We start from the raw sequence: 15,889 nt of genomic DNA, 5'->3' as shown, positions 1-15,889 counted from the left end.
TCCTATTATTTTTAGTAATATGGTATAGAAAAATTAGATGTATATTTATGTGTTAAACAAAAGTGTGGTGTTGATTGAATTACGTGTGATAATTAATTGTGGGGTGTCAAATTGTTGATGTCATCAGTTTCTCTCTCTATTACTGGCAACTTGAACAAAAAAAAGGGCATTACCGGATAGAAGTTGACATAATTGTTATGGGCTTTATTATGTCAAAATCAATACTATGCACTTAATTTCCTTCTCAAATTTGGTCATTTGGCTAATTCACCCTAACAACAACAACAACAACAACAAAAACAACAAAAACAAAAAGATTAAGGAGTAAGACTTGATAGAAAAAGCTTAAAATATAATTTATAGTTTTCTAGTATAATCTACCATAAATATTTCATGTGATGATGTGAAAGTACACTATTGAAAACTAAACCAGACGTAAACTCATTAAACAATTGGCACTAAAACGAAGTTACATAAGTTAGTAAAAAGGATATAACCTATGAAATTTACATAAGTTAAACAAATATCGGGAGAGGCAAATTATGTTTAGTTCAGAAAAATGGATGGGCTTAAGAGCTTAGTCGTCTATTGGCAATTTAGAACATATGCAAGGTTCTGTGGGCCGAACAATTGCATTAAGAAGGCCCAACAACATTCTTTTGCTCTTAAAATTCTCAATATTAAAGTTGTCTCGTTTGAGGGGAAAAAAAAAAATCAGTGTCATTGAGGTCTTGTTTATTGCATTTTATTATAATTATTAAAAAGCCGTTTGTCAGTATTGTTTAATATATTGTCAGTTAAACACATATGATTCGACCACAAATAAATAGATTCGTATAGATTCCGGCCACCCTCAAACCGGAGTACCGCCTCTGAAACCGATCATCACCAATTTGGGTCTTTAATCCATAGACTCAGTAGAAAATATCGATCATTGAGCTTCGACACGGGTCTCCGCTTGATTGCTTCTCTCTCCGGTAGTCAGACATGTGGGTCTCCGACAAGATTGGTGATGTCAACTTCTGCCCTGAACACTGACCGGAAGAACGTTACCGGTCCCACCGGTTATGTTCTTGAAGACGTTCCTCATTTCTCTGAACTGATTACATCCCAAACCCTCCTGTACGGTCACACTCTGTTTTTTTCCTCTGTTCTTTGATACGATAATGCGAAGAACTCTGGCAACGCGGGAAAAAAAAAGGGCATGAAACTTTATGAGATGTTTGGTTTAAAGTTACCGTTTTTTATTTGTGTCAATGTGATGGTTTCAGACATATCCAAATCCATTACAAGACAACGCTGCTTACTCTGTTGTTAAGTAAGTGATCGTTAACTTTCTTTCCAAGTTCGTTACTTTTCCCCTACGTAACTGAATCAATAGCTTATCCGGTTTAGAAATGTGTAATCTTTATCCAGTTAATAAGCTTCTTATGTGTGTTTTCAGACAAACGTTTGTATCTTTCTCATGTACAGATTATAGATAGATCGTTTGGGTTTGATACAGCTGTAGAAGAGGCTCAACGCTCACAAACATTTGTCTGAAACACACAATGTGAGAATAATGTAACAACTTCAGGCTTGATTTTGCTTTTACCAAACTGTAATTTACAGTTTAGTAATAATAAAGTTTTATATACATCGTTTATTAAATTTTTAAATGATAGAAAATGATACTTAAATATGAGGAAACTATTAGTACAAATCAAACCGCAGCTGGCTTACCATCTTTACGAGGGTCACTAACCGCAGTGAGCAATCCCTTGAATTGTTTCAATCTCCTGGTAGAGTCTTTACCAAGCTTCCTTCCAAGTTCAATAATATTCTCTTTATCTTCTTCTTCCTCGAAACTCTGCACAATAAGTTGAACAATAGCTCCACCTGATACCTCCTCAAGCTCATGTCCCCTCTCTGCTAAAAACATCTTGCTATTTTTAGTAACTCCTATGTGATCACCGTTAATCGCCGTGAAGTTCTCGTATTGAACAACGTTCGGTATTAACTGCAACAATAATTAGAAACAATGACTAATAATTTGATCTGAATGTTAGTAAATGATATGTAGTTTTTGTCACCTTATGATAAACTCTTGCACTCTCTACAGCTTCCAAAGGTTTCATCTTCAACACAAAGCAGTTAAGGAAGACTTGAATCACCGCCGGGATTATCTTCATTCCTCCACTTCCTCCAAGCGTCGCCACCAACTCACCGTCCTTCAAAACAGAACACAACCGTGAGTTTTCATTGACTGTGAGTTAGTGAGTTAGAGATAATAAGAACAAAACAATTCACCTTGGTGATAACGAGAGGTGTCATGGAAGACAATGGTCTTTTGTTTGGTTCAATGAAGTTTGTAGGAGCAGGAGGGAGATCGTCAGGAGTGTTCTCCGTCGGTACAGAGAAGTCACCCATCTCGTTGTTAAGCACAATCCCCGTGGAAGGAGACAGAACTCCAGCACCAAAAACAAAGTTCACGGTTGTTGTCATAGACACAGCGTTTCTGTCCGAATCCACAATGGAGAAATGACTCGTCCCTTGGTCTCTAAGCTGGCTCCACCGGTTCAAATAGTACTCAGGAGGGAACGTTGTGTTGTCCAAGATCCTCTCTCTTATACTTTCCGCACGAGGCTTTGATAGCATCTGCTTCATAGCGTTTGTTATGTTGACAAACTCAGGGTCTCCAAGATCCATCCGAGCTGCGAACATGTGTTTCATTGCTTCTATCAAACGGTGCAGACCAAGATCAGTACCTGAACCAGTGTATAGCTCAGAGAAGCTGTCCAATATGTTCATAACCATCGAGAAACCAACCGTTCCGCTAGACGGTGGTGGCATTCCGTATATCTTGTAACCCATAACATCCGAAGCCATTGCATTGGTTACTCTGACTTTGTAACTTCTCAAGTCATCCATAGTTATGATCCCTCCGGCCTTTTTCACATCATTGACGAGTTTTTCGCCTACTGTCCCGTTGTAAAACGCTACCGGTCCTAGCTCGGAGATCATCTCTAGACTCCGAGCTAGTTCCGGGTTATAGCAAGTCTCACCTGGGTTCAAAACCTGTCCGTTTCTTGAGAAGACATTACGCAAACCCGGGTCTTTGAGTATCATCGAAGAGTGTTTCGATATGGCTCGTCCGAGATACGGAGCCACCACGAAGCCGCCTCGCGCCAGCTCAATAGCTGGCTCGAAAAGCGGCTTCCATGGAAGACGGCCATACCGTTTCCAGGCCTCGTAGAGTCCAGCTATCTCTCCTGGGACTCCCATTGACAACGCGCCGATGAACTTCGCGTCCTCATCGCTCTTATACATGTCCTGCATCGTCAGTTCAAAAGCTAAACATATTATACTCAAAGCCGGTTCTGAGCATAGCGAAATGAAACATTCTCCTATTAATGATTAATATGTATTATATCATTCTGCTTACTTAGATGAATAAAAAAAAATATTTGTTTAGTAATTGTTTCAAACTTCTTGAATCTCCGAGCCGACCATGAACTAAGTTTGAAAACTAGATCAAGAAGAGACTTTAACCTTAGAAGCAGCTAATGGAGCGGTTTCTCTCATGTCAAACGCCTCAGCTTTGGAATCTTCCATGGAGCTAACTATCAAGAAGGCTCCACCGCCAATTCCGCTAGACATGGGATTAACAACACCGACGCATAAGGAAGTAGCCACGGCAGCGTCAACCGCATGTCCACCTCTTCTGAGAACGGAGACACCAATATCCGAGCACCTGCCGTCGTCTGCCGCGACAACACCGTTCTCTGACTCAACCGCGTCACTTCTGGTTGCATGGCTGTGACGGTTGGTAGCTTCTCTCGCCAACCAAACTGTTATGTTTTCACTAAAGCAATAACCTACAGACAGAGAACAAAAGACTTAACGTTCTTGCAAAAGTGAATGGCGTTTGTTGTATCAGGTCATGTAATGGTTCCTGTTTTATTAAAGGAAAGGAAACAGACCTGAGATTGAGACTAGAGTCAGAAGAAGCAGAGGAAGAGCAAGCCTCAGATTGTTTCTGTGTTTCTTACTCTCTGCGACCGTTTCTTGGTTGATTCCTAGAAGAGGATCAGCGAGGATTGTGTGAACCATATTCGATATCTATCTCTTTCCTCTCTGAATCTAAGAGAGAAGATAGTGAATGGGGTCCAAATGAGAGTTTAGATTCCCAAGTTGTTTATGTGTTATTGGATTTATTCTTCTAAGTTTATGATTGGTTGTCTAAATATTCTTCTAAACAAAACTCTACACGCAATACTAAAGATGGCTTATAAGATAAATTAAAATATACATATATAATACTATAATAGGCTCTACATAAAAGGAAAGGAAGTGATTGAGACTTTTTTTGTTTTAAATATAGAAACCCATCTGCTCTCTTTTTTTTTTTTGAGCAACTACATGCTCTCAATAAGATTTTAAAATTGTAGGACTGGTTATAAATAACACCTTGTCAATCCAATTGATGTCAAAAAAAAAGAAAAAGATTTTTAAAATGTCAAAAAATTATAAATGGAAAAAATGACAGTTATTAATAATCTTATCTTAACATCTCTTGTCCACAAATTTGTTTTTGGGATAATTGTCAGAATTTTTTAATACTGAGAAAAGGTCAAATATCATCGCCATTCAAAATGAAAGAAACTAAAAAAAAAAATATTCAAATTTATTAAGAAATTAAGAAAGGACCCATCAAAAGCGGTGCTTCTTGAAATTCTAAAGGCATACCCCAAGTAGATATTCAATAACTATTATATTCTATCAATATAATAACAATATTTTTAAGTTGTTTAATTAAATAATTAAATTGAAAAATAAAAAAATTATATAAACCAATGAAATTTAAGCAAGTGCCCAAAGAATCACTTAACTTTTTAAAAGTTTCTCATATGAAAAAATCATGTCACACACTCTCACAAGAGTTTTTTTAATACTTAAAGTTGTTTATTCTTGAAAGGCACATTGAGCAATTCTCAATGAAGATGCTCTAACAGATTTTTATAGAAAGACATAATCAACTATTTAAAGAAGTTTTAACTATATTAAAATAGATTAAAAATATTTAAAAGGGAAATGAAGCAGAAATTATGGTGGCTGATAAATTCAAAAGATAGGAGAAGGAGCAGGAGCAGGAGCAAGAGTTGGAGCAGCATCAGCAGCAGCTGGCTTCCCATCTTTCCGGAGATCACTAACTGCTGTCAAAACTTGTCTGTCTTGAACAACAAATTGAACAGTGGCTCCCATTGTTGTAGACACCAGTTTATGATATTTTGTCTTCAAGAAGTCCTGAGTCTCCTTTTTAAGCAAAATGTGATCTTTATTGTACACTGTCCAGTCTTCATATAACACTTCGTTTGGTTCCAACTGTACAGAACCAAAAGATCAATTTGATGACTAGAAGTTTGTTGAAAAATTGTGTGTTTGTCATTGATGCACGTACCTTGTGATACACTCTTGGACTCTTCACAGCCTCTAGAGGACTCATATTCAAGACAAAGTGATTGAGAAACACTTGGATTACCGCCGGAATTATATAGATTCCGCCGCTCGCTCCAATAACTCCGACTAGCTCATCGTCCTACCCAAAAAAAAAAAAAAAAAGCAATTAGGCCATCTATACAATCCTCTGTTTTGACTCTGTTAAGTGGAGGTAATAAATGTACTTATATTCCCTCTGTTATTACTCTGTATTGTTTGTTAAGACAAGTATAACTCATTCTTGCTGACAAAAAAAAAACTCATACTTTTACACTGAGAATGTAAAAGGAACCTAAACTCTTCTATTCGATTGAGATTTGAGACACTAGTTTTGGCTATGTTTAAGCCCTAAGATACCCAGTTTCAGTTATGTTTTGCTTGACAAAAAAGAAAGAACAAACTTCTGTTCTTGATTTTGCATCTTTAAATTACCTTTGTGATGATTAGAGGCATCATGGAAGACAAAGGCCTCTTGTTTGCCTCGATGTAATTCGCGGGCGGTGCAGATTCCTCGGATGTTACCGAGAAATCAGCCATTTGGTTGTTGAGTATAATACCGGTAGAAGTCGACATAAACCCTGACCCGAACGCGTGATTCACAGTTGTTGTCATCGACACAACGTTTCTATCTTTATCCACTACACAGAAGTGGCTCGTCCCTTCGTCCTTGAGCTGTTTGTATCTGTTTATAACACAAGTCAGTACACAAGCAGGCTCTGTCAATCCACATAGTTAAATCAGTCACTTACTTGTTGCGGTAATAATCTGGTGGGTAAGTCTTGTCATCAGATATTCTTGAATCTTTTGGGCCCAACTCTTAGAGGTCATATTTTTCACAACTTCAGATATTCCCTCAACAAACGCAGGATCTCCAAGATCCATTCGAGCTGCAAGCATAAACTTTATGGCTTCTATAACTCGATGCAGAAAAAGATTCTTATCAATATCATATATATCTTTGTATTGCTCCAATATATTCATAACCTGTTTGTTTCCAACATCAAAACATGAAATATATTATTCACATTGAACACCATTTATGTATCGAAAAATGAGTCATCATTCTCACCATTGCAAAACCGGGCGTTCCACTAGACGCCTAGACGGAGGCCACATTCCTTGTAGTTTAAACCCCATAACATCATTTACAACCATTGCATCGGTCACATTAACTTTATAGTTCCTCAAATCTTCCAACGTCATGTTCCCTCCAGCATTCATCAGATCATTTACAAGATTTTTCGCTACATCATCTTGGTAAAACGCTTTCATCCCGTTCTGCGCCACCTTTTCCAAGGTCTCAGCGAGTTCGATGTTCTTCCATGTATCACCTTTCGTCAACAGTTTGTCTCCGATAACGAAAACACTCTTTAAACCAGTATCATTCCTGATCTTTTCCTCGTAGGTGGATAACGCGAAGGCGAGATGCGGACCAACCACGAAACCGTCTCGAGCAAGTTTATTAGACGGCTCGACCAGCTGTTTCCACTGGACACGGCGGCCGTTTTTCGTCCACGCTTGGTAAAGACCGGCTACCTCTCCTGGAAATGCTACAGATAATGGTCCTTTTTGTTGCTTGTCCACTCTGCCCTCGAACATTTCCTATTAAAGAATTTTACAATTTATAAACAAAAATTACAAAGTTTTGGCGTACTACAAAAATTCTGATATCATAAACAAAAGAATTTTCAAATTAGTCGCATTGAAAGAACTTTATTCATTCATCGGAATTTCGATCTAGTGGTTTAAAGTTCAAACCTAATAGTATGCATATGTGAATTGTTGATAACAAAAGAAAAAAAAATCTATACTATTAAAAGAGAATCATCCTTAAAAATCTGCTTACAAAAAGTTGTTGGTTACCAAAATTTTATATTATACTAATTCATATAAATATCATTTATATACTAAAGCGCAAGTCGCCTGGCGAATTAGAATTTGACATGTGGCAAAATTTTGCACAACAAAAATAAAAATAAAAAATGTCGACAAAAAATTAGTTTTGATCTTAATTTCTGAAATTCTAAAAAAAAAACTAAAAGTCCCTAAATTTCTTCAGATATCACTCTCACGTTCAAAACTTGAAATCACGATTAAAAACTGATTAAAAACTGTTTTATTATTTATATAATTTTGATCTATTAGTTTTACTCTCTGTTAATCTATTTTCTCACGTTCATATTCTTTAGATCTTTGATGAAAGCAAAAAATCCATATAAGTTTATGATTAAAAGCTCCATCACTGGTCGTGGTTCGTTTGAATTTAGTTTGTTCTTATTCTAAATTATTAATCTTTTATTTTTTTGTTTCACATCTTTTAAGTTGTATGCTTCAAAGCTTAACTCTTCAATAAAGAATGGGAGATGAAAGCTTTGTCAGCAACAAAGGTATCAATAAGACAATACGCATCTTCAGCTCTGTTATATGCAAAATGGGTATTCTACAAATCTGCTTCTGTGGTTTTACTTTTGAAAGTAAGTACCTAGCTTTTTCATCCATTTTAGCATTTCAAATAAAAATGTCACTGATAACCACACTTGAACAATGCCTCCCACACTTGTAACCACTAGTTCATGTCCTCTCCCCTTCAAGAACTCTCGAGTCTCTTCTGTAAGCTTAATATGATCTCCATTGTACACTGTCATGTCCTCATATAACACCGTGTTTGGTTTCAACTGCAAAAATTGAAAGAAAAAAAATCTATTAGATAAAAAATCCTCCCCATTAAATGTGTGTTGTCTTTGCTGCATTACCTTAGGGTAAACTCTTGGTCTCTGCACAGCCTCTAGAGGACTCATCTTGAAAATAAAGTGATTGAGGAACACTTGGATCACCGCAGGAAATATATAAGGCCCACCGCTCGCACCAATCACTCCGACCAGTTCATTGTCCTACAAGAAAGAACAATCAATATTGTTAGTTTACCAAGAATCCTCTTTCTTGGCCCTCCCTTGTCTTGGTTTTGTAATTTGATTGACACAAAACAAAGGAAGAGATTTTCTTAATTTTTGAGTTCTTGAAACTACCTGTGTGATTATCAATGGCATCATAGAAGACAACGCCCTCTTCTTTGGCGCAATGTAGTTCGTGGGTGCTGGAGGGAGGCTATAAGAAGAGACCAGGGTTGGTATCGCGAAATCCTCCATCTGGCCATTAAGTATAATACCTGTTGAAGGCGACATAAACCCTGACCCGAACGCATAGTTCACAGTTGTTGTCATGGACACCGCATTTCTGTCTTTATCCACCACACAAAAGTGAGTTGTCCCTTGGTCCTCAAGCTGATTATATCTGTCTCAGCAAACAATACACAACATTACATCAATCTTTTAAAAGATTCTCATAAAACCTACTTTGGTTACATCAACCACTTACTTATTGAGGTAATATTCTGGTTGGAACGTGGTGTTGTCGGATACCCTCTTCTGTATTGTTTCCGCATAAGACTTAGAGAGCAAATTATCCACAACATTAGCAATTCCATCAACAAACGCAGGGTCTCCAAGATCCATTCTAGCTGCAAGCATATGTTTCATGACTTCTATAATTCGATGCAAACCAAGATTCTCATCAGTAGCCTTGGCTTTCATGTATCTCTCCAATACATTCATCATCTGTTTATTTCAACATCAAAACATAAAGGCTATTAACATTTTCACATGTTTATAACATATATAACCGATATCGAAAAATAAGTCTTCATCGTCACCATTGCAAAACCAGTAGTTCCACACGCCGGAGGCCACATGCCATGTATTTTATACCCCATAACATCACTCACCTTAACTTCATAACTTTGCAAATCTTCCATTGTTACGATCCCTCCAGCCTCTCTCACATCGTTCACAAGCTTTTCCGCCACATCCTCTTCGTAAAACGCCTTCATGCCTTTCTCAGCAACTGCTTCTAAGGTCGCAGCGAGTTTTGTGCTGTAACATATATCTCCTTTCTTCAACAATTCGCCCTTGTTGGTAAAAACACTCTTTAAACCAATGTCGTTCTTGATCATAGCCTCGTTCTTGGACAAGGCGAAGTCGAGATGCGAACCAACCTGGAAACCATCTCGCGCCAGCTTGATAGATGGTTCGACAAGTAGTTTCCATGGGACACGACCGTGTGTCTCCCATGCTTTATAAAGTCCGGCAATTTCTCCAGGAACTGCTATTGACAATGGTCCTACTATTCTCTCGGCTTCTCTGTTCTCAAACATATCCTATTACAATTTAACAATTACAAAGTTTGGTTATAGATTGTTAGAGCATCATTACTCATGGGTTTTTCAAAATGGGTTTATATCCATTAATATTATAATTATAATAAAAAAATTAATCTTAAAAATCGTTCTACCACTTAAAAATAAACATGTTGTACTCTAATCTCTCAAATTTTCTTAGAAAGTTTCATACATGAATATATTCTTGTTTTTACACTCTTTTTATTGATGGTGAGATATCCACTGCTCCTGTTATTACATTACATAATAGGAAGTTTGTTGTAATTAATCCCTCTGTTTCATAAAAATGTTATTTTGACATTTTTTTCTTATCACATAATTAATATCATTTTAAAATTTCTATGCAAGGTATACTTTTTAAACTTAATATTAATAGTAATTGTAAACTGAATTAACATTATTAGTTAAAATATGTATAATTAATAAAACATAAATACATTTGTGTGAAAAATGTTAAAATGGCACTTTTGAAGAAAGTGAAAGAGTAGTAAATAAAATGTAATGAAAGATGTAAAATGTTTTTATTAAGAACCTGTGAAGCAGCCGATGGAGCGGTTTTTCTCATATCATAAGCCGTGGCTACTGAGCTGGCTGATGAACCAACAACCATTAAGGATCCACCGCCGATTCCACTCGACGATGGATTCAACACACCTAAGCTAAACGCGACAGCCACTGCGGCATCCCCGGCGGTGCCGCCGAGTCTTCTTAGCACGTCAGCTCCGATCTCGGAACATGTCTCGTGATCAGCCGCCACGACCCCTTTTTCCGACGTCACAACAGCCATTTTTCCACTGCTTTTGGTTTCAGTTTCTTGGCCGGGGAAGTGTCTGCTAAGTACAATGCCTGATCATTTACACAAGAAGATTTACGGTTTAGTCTCAGATTCCTAGAAGAATGTAACCAAACAAGAAAATGTTTAAACGTGTACCATAGGTTATAAATGGAAGAATAAAAACGAAAAAAATGGAAGAATAAAAACGAAGAGCAAATCAAACCTTGACAAGAAACAGAGACAAGTATAACGCCATTAGTAGTCTTTAAATTTTTTTTTGCAAATCTGATTTCTTATTGACTTACTTTTAATGATGTCAGATTCGCGCCATATCAAGTATTCTTGTATCATTGTAATATTTTCTTCGACGTCCAAATGTGGTTGGATAGTCTTGAATCAATATTTGGATGGAGATACAATCAAAGAGGTGAGATTTGAAGAGGGAGGGAGAGAGAGGCACTGGAGAGAGGTGTGTTAGTCTCTTTAGAAGGAAGGTCTTTATATAGACGGAACAAAAGAAAACTATTAATCAATCTCCTAATCAGGCCTCGTGGCTCTTTGGTGATGCAAAGGATGCATGATCAGTAGATCAATAATATATATTAGTCTAGTGGCCGGATGTGTTGTGACAAAAAAAACGTGACAAATGTGTATATACTGTCGTGAGGGTGGAATCGTCATACGTTAAACTCTCAACTCATTTAATCATTGGATTTTATCAACCAAGTTCGAGCCTTGATTTATGTTTTCCTATTGGCCCATATGATATATTTACAGCCCAGCTCCTTTTAATTTATTTTGTTTTGTCAACTATAGGGCACCTCTGTTACATCAGCCTTCTAAAACTTTAAGCCCGATCCTGACTTGGTTAAACATTAATCACTAATCAATTCCAGTCCTTCAAGTCATAATCTCTAGGCTCTTGTTTTATATCGTTCCTCTGATCGAATAATGCATATATAATGATGTTACTGTTGTTTCGAATGATGGGCGTAGCCACGTAGTCAAATCGACACAAACTCTTATAGGCCGACCACCGTCCAATTTATGTAAAAAATTATGAGAATTCAAAATATTTCGTTTTGGACTAATAGCCAGAACGAAAAGAAGAAATAATAAAAGTAAAAACGAGATTTTAAAATTTTATCTTGCTTAATATCTTTCAATTCGTTAACTAGGTACCGCAATTTTTTGGTGATTTAGCAAGAAATTACAATATCGATCATTCAATTCGGAAGTATCACTAAATAAATTTAGAAGCCACAAGCTAGGAATATTCATCTCTTCACTCATTAAAGAAGGAGGTAATTGTGAACTTTAATTAGTTTAGTATCCTTTTTGTTGATAACTTCGTTACCACTGAGGCTTGAGAGGTAGTAAGCGACTTTCAGAGCAAAACCCTAGGAAAAAAAAAAAACCAGATCCACTTCGTCTCCGGCGGCCGTCTCCTTCTCTTGCCGTCGGAGGGCCTCTCTCTCCCTTTGCTCCCTTTTTCTTGTTGCTCCAAGCCCCGCCTTTCATCCGCCTCCGATATGTGGTCGTCCCTGGAGCTCGGTCGTCTGCTGGCGGAGGAGCCTAGGCCGAATCCGGCGGTTGATTCGTTCCTCTGGTGATGCTGCGAGGTGGTTGTGGTGATGGCTGGAGGTTGGAGTCGGCTCTTTGGGTGGGGACTCGCCGGTTTCTGGTTTTTCTTTTTCAGATCTCTGGCTAATCCTTCTGAGTGGGTGCGCGTGGTTTCGTCGTTGGGTTCCTCTGTCCCGGATCTGTTCGTGTTCGTGTACCGGTGTTTATTTTCTTTTGTATCCTCGCGGAGTTGCTCGAGGGCGCGTGTTACTCCGGCGTCTGAGGCGTCTCGACGTTTGGGTCTCTTGTTGCCCAAAAAGCAGTAGGTTCGGTGAGGTCTCTCCTCTTCGACGCGTCTGGGACCTCTCTGGTTTCGTCGTGTGTCATCTCCGGTGGCGTCTCGTTTGGCGTGTGCATTGGCGGTTAGGGTTTCGATTCGGAGTCGTCTATGGCTTTGGCTCCTCCTAAGCCGTGTTGCTCCCTGCTTATCCTCTTCAGACCTCGGCTCTCCCTCCGCTTCTCACTTGGTCCGTCTCGGCTGTGCTTCCTTGCTTTGGTTATGTTCCGATTTGCAAGCCGGTCAGTTTCCTGGTTCTTAGGGACTGTCCTTGTCTGAGCTGCTCCTTCTCTCCGAGGGGTCTTCGGTGTAGGTGGAGGTTCGGGTTTTCCTTGGTTGAATTCATCTTCCCAGCACTGGAGTCGGTCCCCTGCGTTCTGCCTCTAGTGGATGGGTTCTTCCGGTTTGTGTAGACGGCTAGTGTTCGGTTGTGGAGTTGCTGCTTCCCTCGGCCCATGTTTGTATAGTTTTTTTTGGCCTGTAACTGCTTGTTGGTTGCAGCCGGAATAAGGCGAGGTCTTGATGTTGTGGGTGTGTTTGGCCCTCTTGCTTGACTGGTTTTGATGTGGGTGGATGTTCATGAAGCCTTTTTCGAGCTGTTCTCGGTTGAGTCAGATCATTAAGAGCAGATCATCGGGGAGGCCAAAATTACCGGGTTCTATCTCTCGGAATAACTGTGGCTTGGCTCTTTGCGGCAAGGGATAAGTGTGGATTGGTTGAGGCCTCATGGGTTCGGTTTGGTTGGTTGCGCTGGCCCCTACTTTGTCTTGTTCTTGTTGTTGTTTAGTGTTTTATTTTCTTTTTTTTTCTGTTTCTTGTTGCCATTGTACTTCTGTCAAAAATCTTAAAATTGGTAATAATATCTTTACATTTTTACCAAAAAAAAAAACTTTGTTACCACTGAATGTAACTAAGGGCCAAATCCAGTTCAGGCTCAGTATCACTTGGCTCCATTTAATTACTTGAATTAGCTATGAAACCATATAAACCAAAAATCACCAAATAACGATAAGTGATCGTAGAAGTTGTGGAAAAGAGAAAACAGAAAAGCGTGTGTTTGAGTTTTTTCGGGTGTGATTTCAAAATATTGATAGTGGCTAAATTTTTGCATGGACGTCAACCTTATGCTCACGTCGATGTAAACAGTAAACTCATAACATGTTGGAGTCAGGATGATGCTGCCACGTGACAAAATCTTAGCCAAGTCGAAATTCCTTGTTGCGGTGTCCGGTTAAAGGAATGTAGCTGGTCAACTGCCAAAAATGATTCGGCCATGTGTACGTTCCGTACAAACACTATGAAGTATGAACAACTAACTTCGCGTAAATATCTATTTTCTAGTCGGGACGAGACGTGGAAAGTGAACAGTGTTTTACGATCAACGGACTGCGAGGAAGGACACGTGCTTCAAGGATAAGACACGTGGACCGCATTGTGGATGGTGCACGCGACTTTGAGGCAAATCACGTGATACTTCTGTTCAGCTTTCATCACTCTCGCTAGGTATTAGAGAATCTGACAGATTGATAATTTTCCGGATAAAGTAACTTTTCTTGTTGATGACTTATCTGTAGTAGAAAATATTCGAATTCGGTTGGCATTATAAGATGTTTAAAGACTGATTTTAGTTATATTTAGAACGTTTTATTTGCAATTTCCTGTTTGTGAAAACTTTGCAAGTGCTATGTGTGACACCCCCGATCATAGATGATCGGAAATGACACGGTCGATGTTCTTCGATGGTCGATCTGAGGTTCTCAGAATACTTCCGATCGCCTTAGACCAACAATCAAAGAACACCAACGCTCCTATCGGATACCACTCTAGGCTTTTCAACCCGAGAAAGCAATACCTGATAGTTAGTTCGTCCGGACAAGGACTAATATCATATGGAACCCGTACTTTTAAAAAAAAAACATTATTTATATATCATTCAAAATCATCTTACAAAATTTGTTATAAATTAACCTCGAGGTTTTCGGTCTACAAATCTTATTCATAAGATATATCAAAATGACTTTGCAAGGATAATAAAACTACCGCTGGCTAATGCCGTTCCTTTCCGTCCTAGAGTAAAGGTCTCCCACCTACTAGTTACCTGCATATCAAATGAGTCATGAGTAACTAGTTTACTCAGTGAGTCTAATCCCACACCCAAACACATATCAATAGTATCCCGAGCAATCGACACCATTTGAATGCAGTGGAATTATATTCCATAATTAATATAAGGCCTCTCAATCCATCCATGTGTATCTATCTTAAACATCACCTCCACGATACCCGCCAATCGCTCATACTCTTAATATATATATATATGCTAAACCCGGAAAACCACCAAGGCTAACCGAGCTTAACGGGAAATAAATATAACCATCATCTCCATCAGATATTCCAAGATAGAACATCCAACGCTGCATGCAGTTACACGGCCTCCAGGGTGCGACCCCATCATCGTGTCTTCATGACCTTGATCCATATCGCAGGACCAATTCACGGCAATGCGGGACTTTCGGGAGAGTGAGTATACAATAAGACTTCACATGATTCACACTTATTAATAGAATACTTATAGATTAGTACTTGAGAACAAGTACTAAGGCTCGGGATAACCTCAAAGAATTATTCTTGCTTATTCTTAAGTATTCAAACTAGATAAATACTTCATATATAAATATAGATTAAGGAATAATACTTAATCAATCAAACCATAATTACTCCTTAATTAATCCATGATTAATCCTTAATTAATCAATGATTATTCCTTAATTAATTCATGATTAATTCTTAATTAATCAACCATATTCAATATGCAATCATGCATACTCATTCATAATTCATTCATCATCTATCTAGACTCACCTTTAAATCCATGAGATTGGTTAAGGAAGACTAGACTCGAGCTCAAGCTAATCACACTTCACTTTTGGATCACTCTCGGTTCAGAACCATCACAAGGATCCGGCTGATCCGAATACTCTCCTTGTCCATCTGAATTCAAAACATAACAGTTGGAACATAAGGTTCAGTAGTCTGGTTCAAGAAGAAACTCAACTCAGTTCATAACATTTCAGTTCAGTTCTCTCATATTAGTTCGGTTCAAGACAGATTGATACCATGTTCAGCTCGGTTCAAGCTTTAACAATTTAACTCGGTTCATATCAGCTTAGTTCATGCTCAGCTAACTCCGGTTCTAATCAGTTCCCAACAGCTTAACTCGGTTATACTCAGACGACATCAGTTCAAGACAATTTCAGACCATAGACAGCTTCGCTCAGATCAGATCAGAACATACTCAGCTCAATTCAGTTCTAAACAAGATCAAATCAGTTCTGTTTAATTCCCATAATTCTTAACAGTTCGTCTACTGGTTCTATGAGACTGATTAAATCATAAACCAACCAAGACTGAAGAGAACAAGACCTTAGACAACTGATCCTGACAGGTTAACCAACATACATCAATTGGTTCTCATCAAAACATGGCTGAATCAAGAAGCTGA

The 15,889-nt window shown here is 38.3% G+C and overlaps 4 protein-coding genes across 4 annotated transcripts; all 4 read right to left on the bottom strand.

The window, feature by feature from the left end:
- Positions 1–1,559: 1,559 nt before the first annotated feature.
- On the bottom strand, positions 1,560–4,407 carry LOC106386209 (glutathione hydrolase 3-like). Its single transcript, XM_013826091.3, has 5 exons — positions 3,963–4,407; positions 3,532–3,857; positions 2,290–3,312; positions 2,073–2,210; positions 1,560–1,999 (listed from the first exon to the last, which is right to left on the bottom strand). The coding sequence occupies exons 1-5, from the start codon at positions 4,090–4,092 to the stop codon at positions 1,703–1,705; spliced, it is 1,914 nt and encodes a 637-aa protein (XP_013681545.2). The 5' UTR covers positions 4,093–4,407; the 3' UTR covers positions 1,560–1,702.
- Positions 4,408–4,631: 224 nt separating this feature from the next.
- Positions 4,632–6,245, bottom strand: LOC106407254 (glutathione hydrolase 3-like). The gene is made up of 3 exons (XM_048764492.1): positions 5,911–6,245; positions 5,441–5,578; positions 4,632–5,364 (listed from the first exon to the last, which is right to left on the bottom strand). Exons 1-3 carry the CDS (start codon positions 6,088–6,090, stop codon positions 5,104–5,106), a joined length of 579 nt encoding a protein of 192 aa, XP_048620449.1. The 5' UTR covers positions 6,091–6,245; the 3' UTR covers positions 4,632–5,103.
- Positions 6,246–6,413: 168 nt separating this feature from the next.
- Positions 6,414–7,325, bottom strand: LOC125590973 (glutathione hydrolase 3-like). The gene has a single exon (XM_048764493.1). The coding sequence runs from the start codon at positions 7,075–7,077 to the stop codon at positions 6,544–6,546; it is 534 nt and encodes a 177-aa protein (XP_048620450.1). The 5' UTR covers positions 7,078–7,325; the 3' UTR covers positions 6,414–6,543.
- Positions 7,326–7,872: 547 nt separating this feature from the next.
- LOC106416979 (glutathione hydrolase 3-like) lies at positions 7,873–10,936 on the bottom strand. Its single transcript, XM_048764491.1, has 7 exons — positions 10,793–10,936; positions 10,245–10,558; positions 9,188–9,691; positions 8,854–9,092; positions 8,505–8,769; positions 8,232–8,369; positions 7,873–8,153 (listed from the first exon to the last, which is right to left on the bottom strand). The coding sequence occupies exons 1-7, from the start codon at positions 10,836–10,838 to the stop codon at positions 7,941–7,943; spliced, it is 1,719 nt and encodes a 572-aa protein (XP_048620448.1). The 5' UTR covers positions 10,839–10,936; the 3' UTR covers positions 7,873–7,940.
- Between the last annotated feature and the right edge of the window lie 4,953 nt (positions 10,937–15,889).

The sequence above is a fragment of the Brassica napus genome, chromosome A3, assembly GCF_020379485.1.
Source record: "Brassica napus cultivar Da-Ae chromosome A3, Da-Ae, whole genome shotgun sequence".
NCBI lineage: Eukaryota > Viridiplantae > Streptophyta > Magnoliopsida > Brassicales > Brassicaceae > Brassica > Brassica napus.
This window is presented reverse-complemented; position numbering and strand designations above follow the sequence as displayed.

What these genes read in the sequence shown, in the direction of transcription:
- LOC106386209 (XM_013826091.3), bottom strand. Translation starts at nt 4,092, where the DNA reads ATGGTTCACACAATCCTCGCTGATCCTCTTCTAGGAATCAACCAAGAA. An exon ending in CTCCATTAGCTGCTTCTAAG is followed by an intron (nt 3,313 to 3,531) that starts GTTAAAGTCTCT and finishes CTGACGATGCAG; the next exon opens with GACATGTATAAGAGCGATGA. An exon ending in GTGCAAGAGTTTATCATAAG is followed by an intron (nt 2,000 to 2,072) that starts GTGACAAAAACT and finishes TTATTGTTGCAG; the next exon opens with TTAATACCGAACGTTGTTCA.
- LOC106407254 (XM_048764492.1), bottom strand. Translation starts at nt 6,090, where the DNA reads ATGACAACAACTGTGAATCACGCGTTCGGGTCAGGGTTTATGTCGACT. An exon ending in TGCCTCTAATCATCACAAAG is followed by an intron (nt 5,579 to 5,910) that starts GTAATTTAAAGA and finishes TTTTTTGGGTAG; the next exon opens with GACGATGAGCTAGTCGGAGT. An exon ending in GTCCAAGAGTGTATCACAAG is followed by an intron (nt 5,365 to 5,440) that starts GTACGTGCATCA and finishes GGTTCTGTACAG; the next exon opens with TTGGAACCAAACGAAGTGTT.
- LOC125590973 (XM_048764493.1), bottom strand. Translation starts at nt 7,077, where the DNA reads ATGTTCGAGGGCAGAGTGGACAAGCAACAAAAAGGACCATTATCTGTA.
- LOC106416979 (XM_048764491.1), bottom strand. Translation starts at nt 10,838, where the DNA reads ATGATACAAGAATACTTGATATGGCGCGAATCTGACATCATTAAAA. An exon ending in CGAATCTGACATCATTAAAA is followed by an intron (nt 10,559 to 10,792) that starts GTAAGTCAATAA and finishes GTAAATGATCAG; the next exon opens with GCATTGTACTTAGCAGACAC. An exon ending in GAACTACTGGTTTTGCAATG is followed by an intron (nt 9,093 to 9,187) that starts GTGACGATGAAG and finishes TGAAATAAACAG; the next exon opens with ATGATGAATGTATTGGAGAG.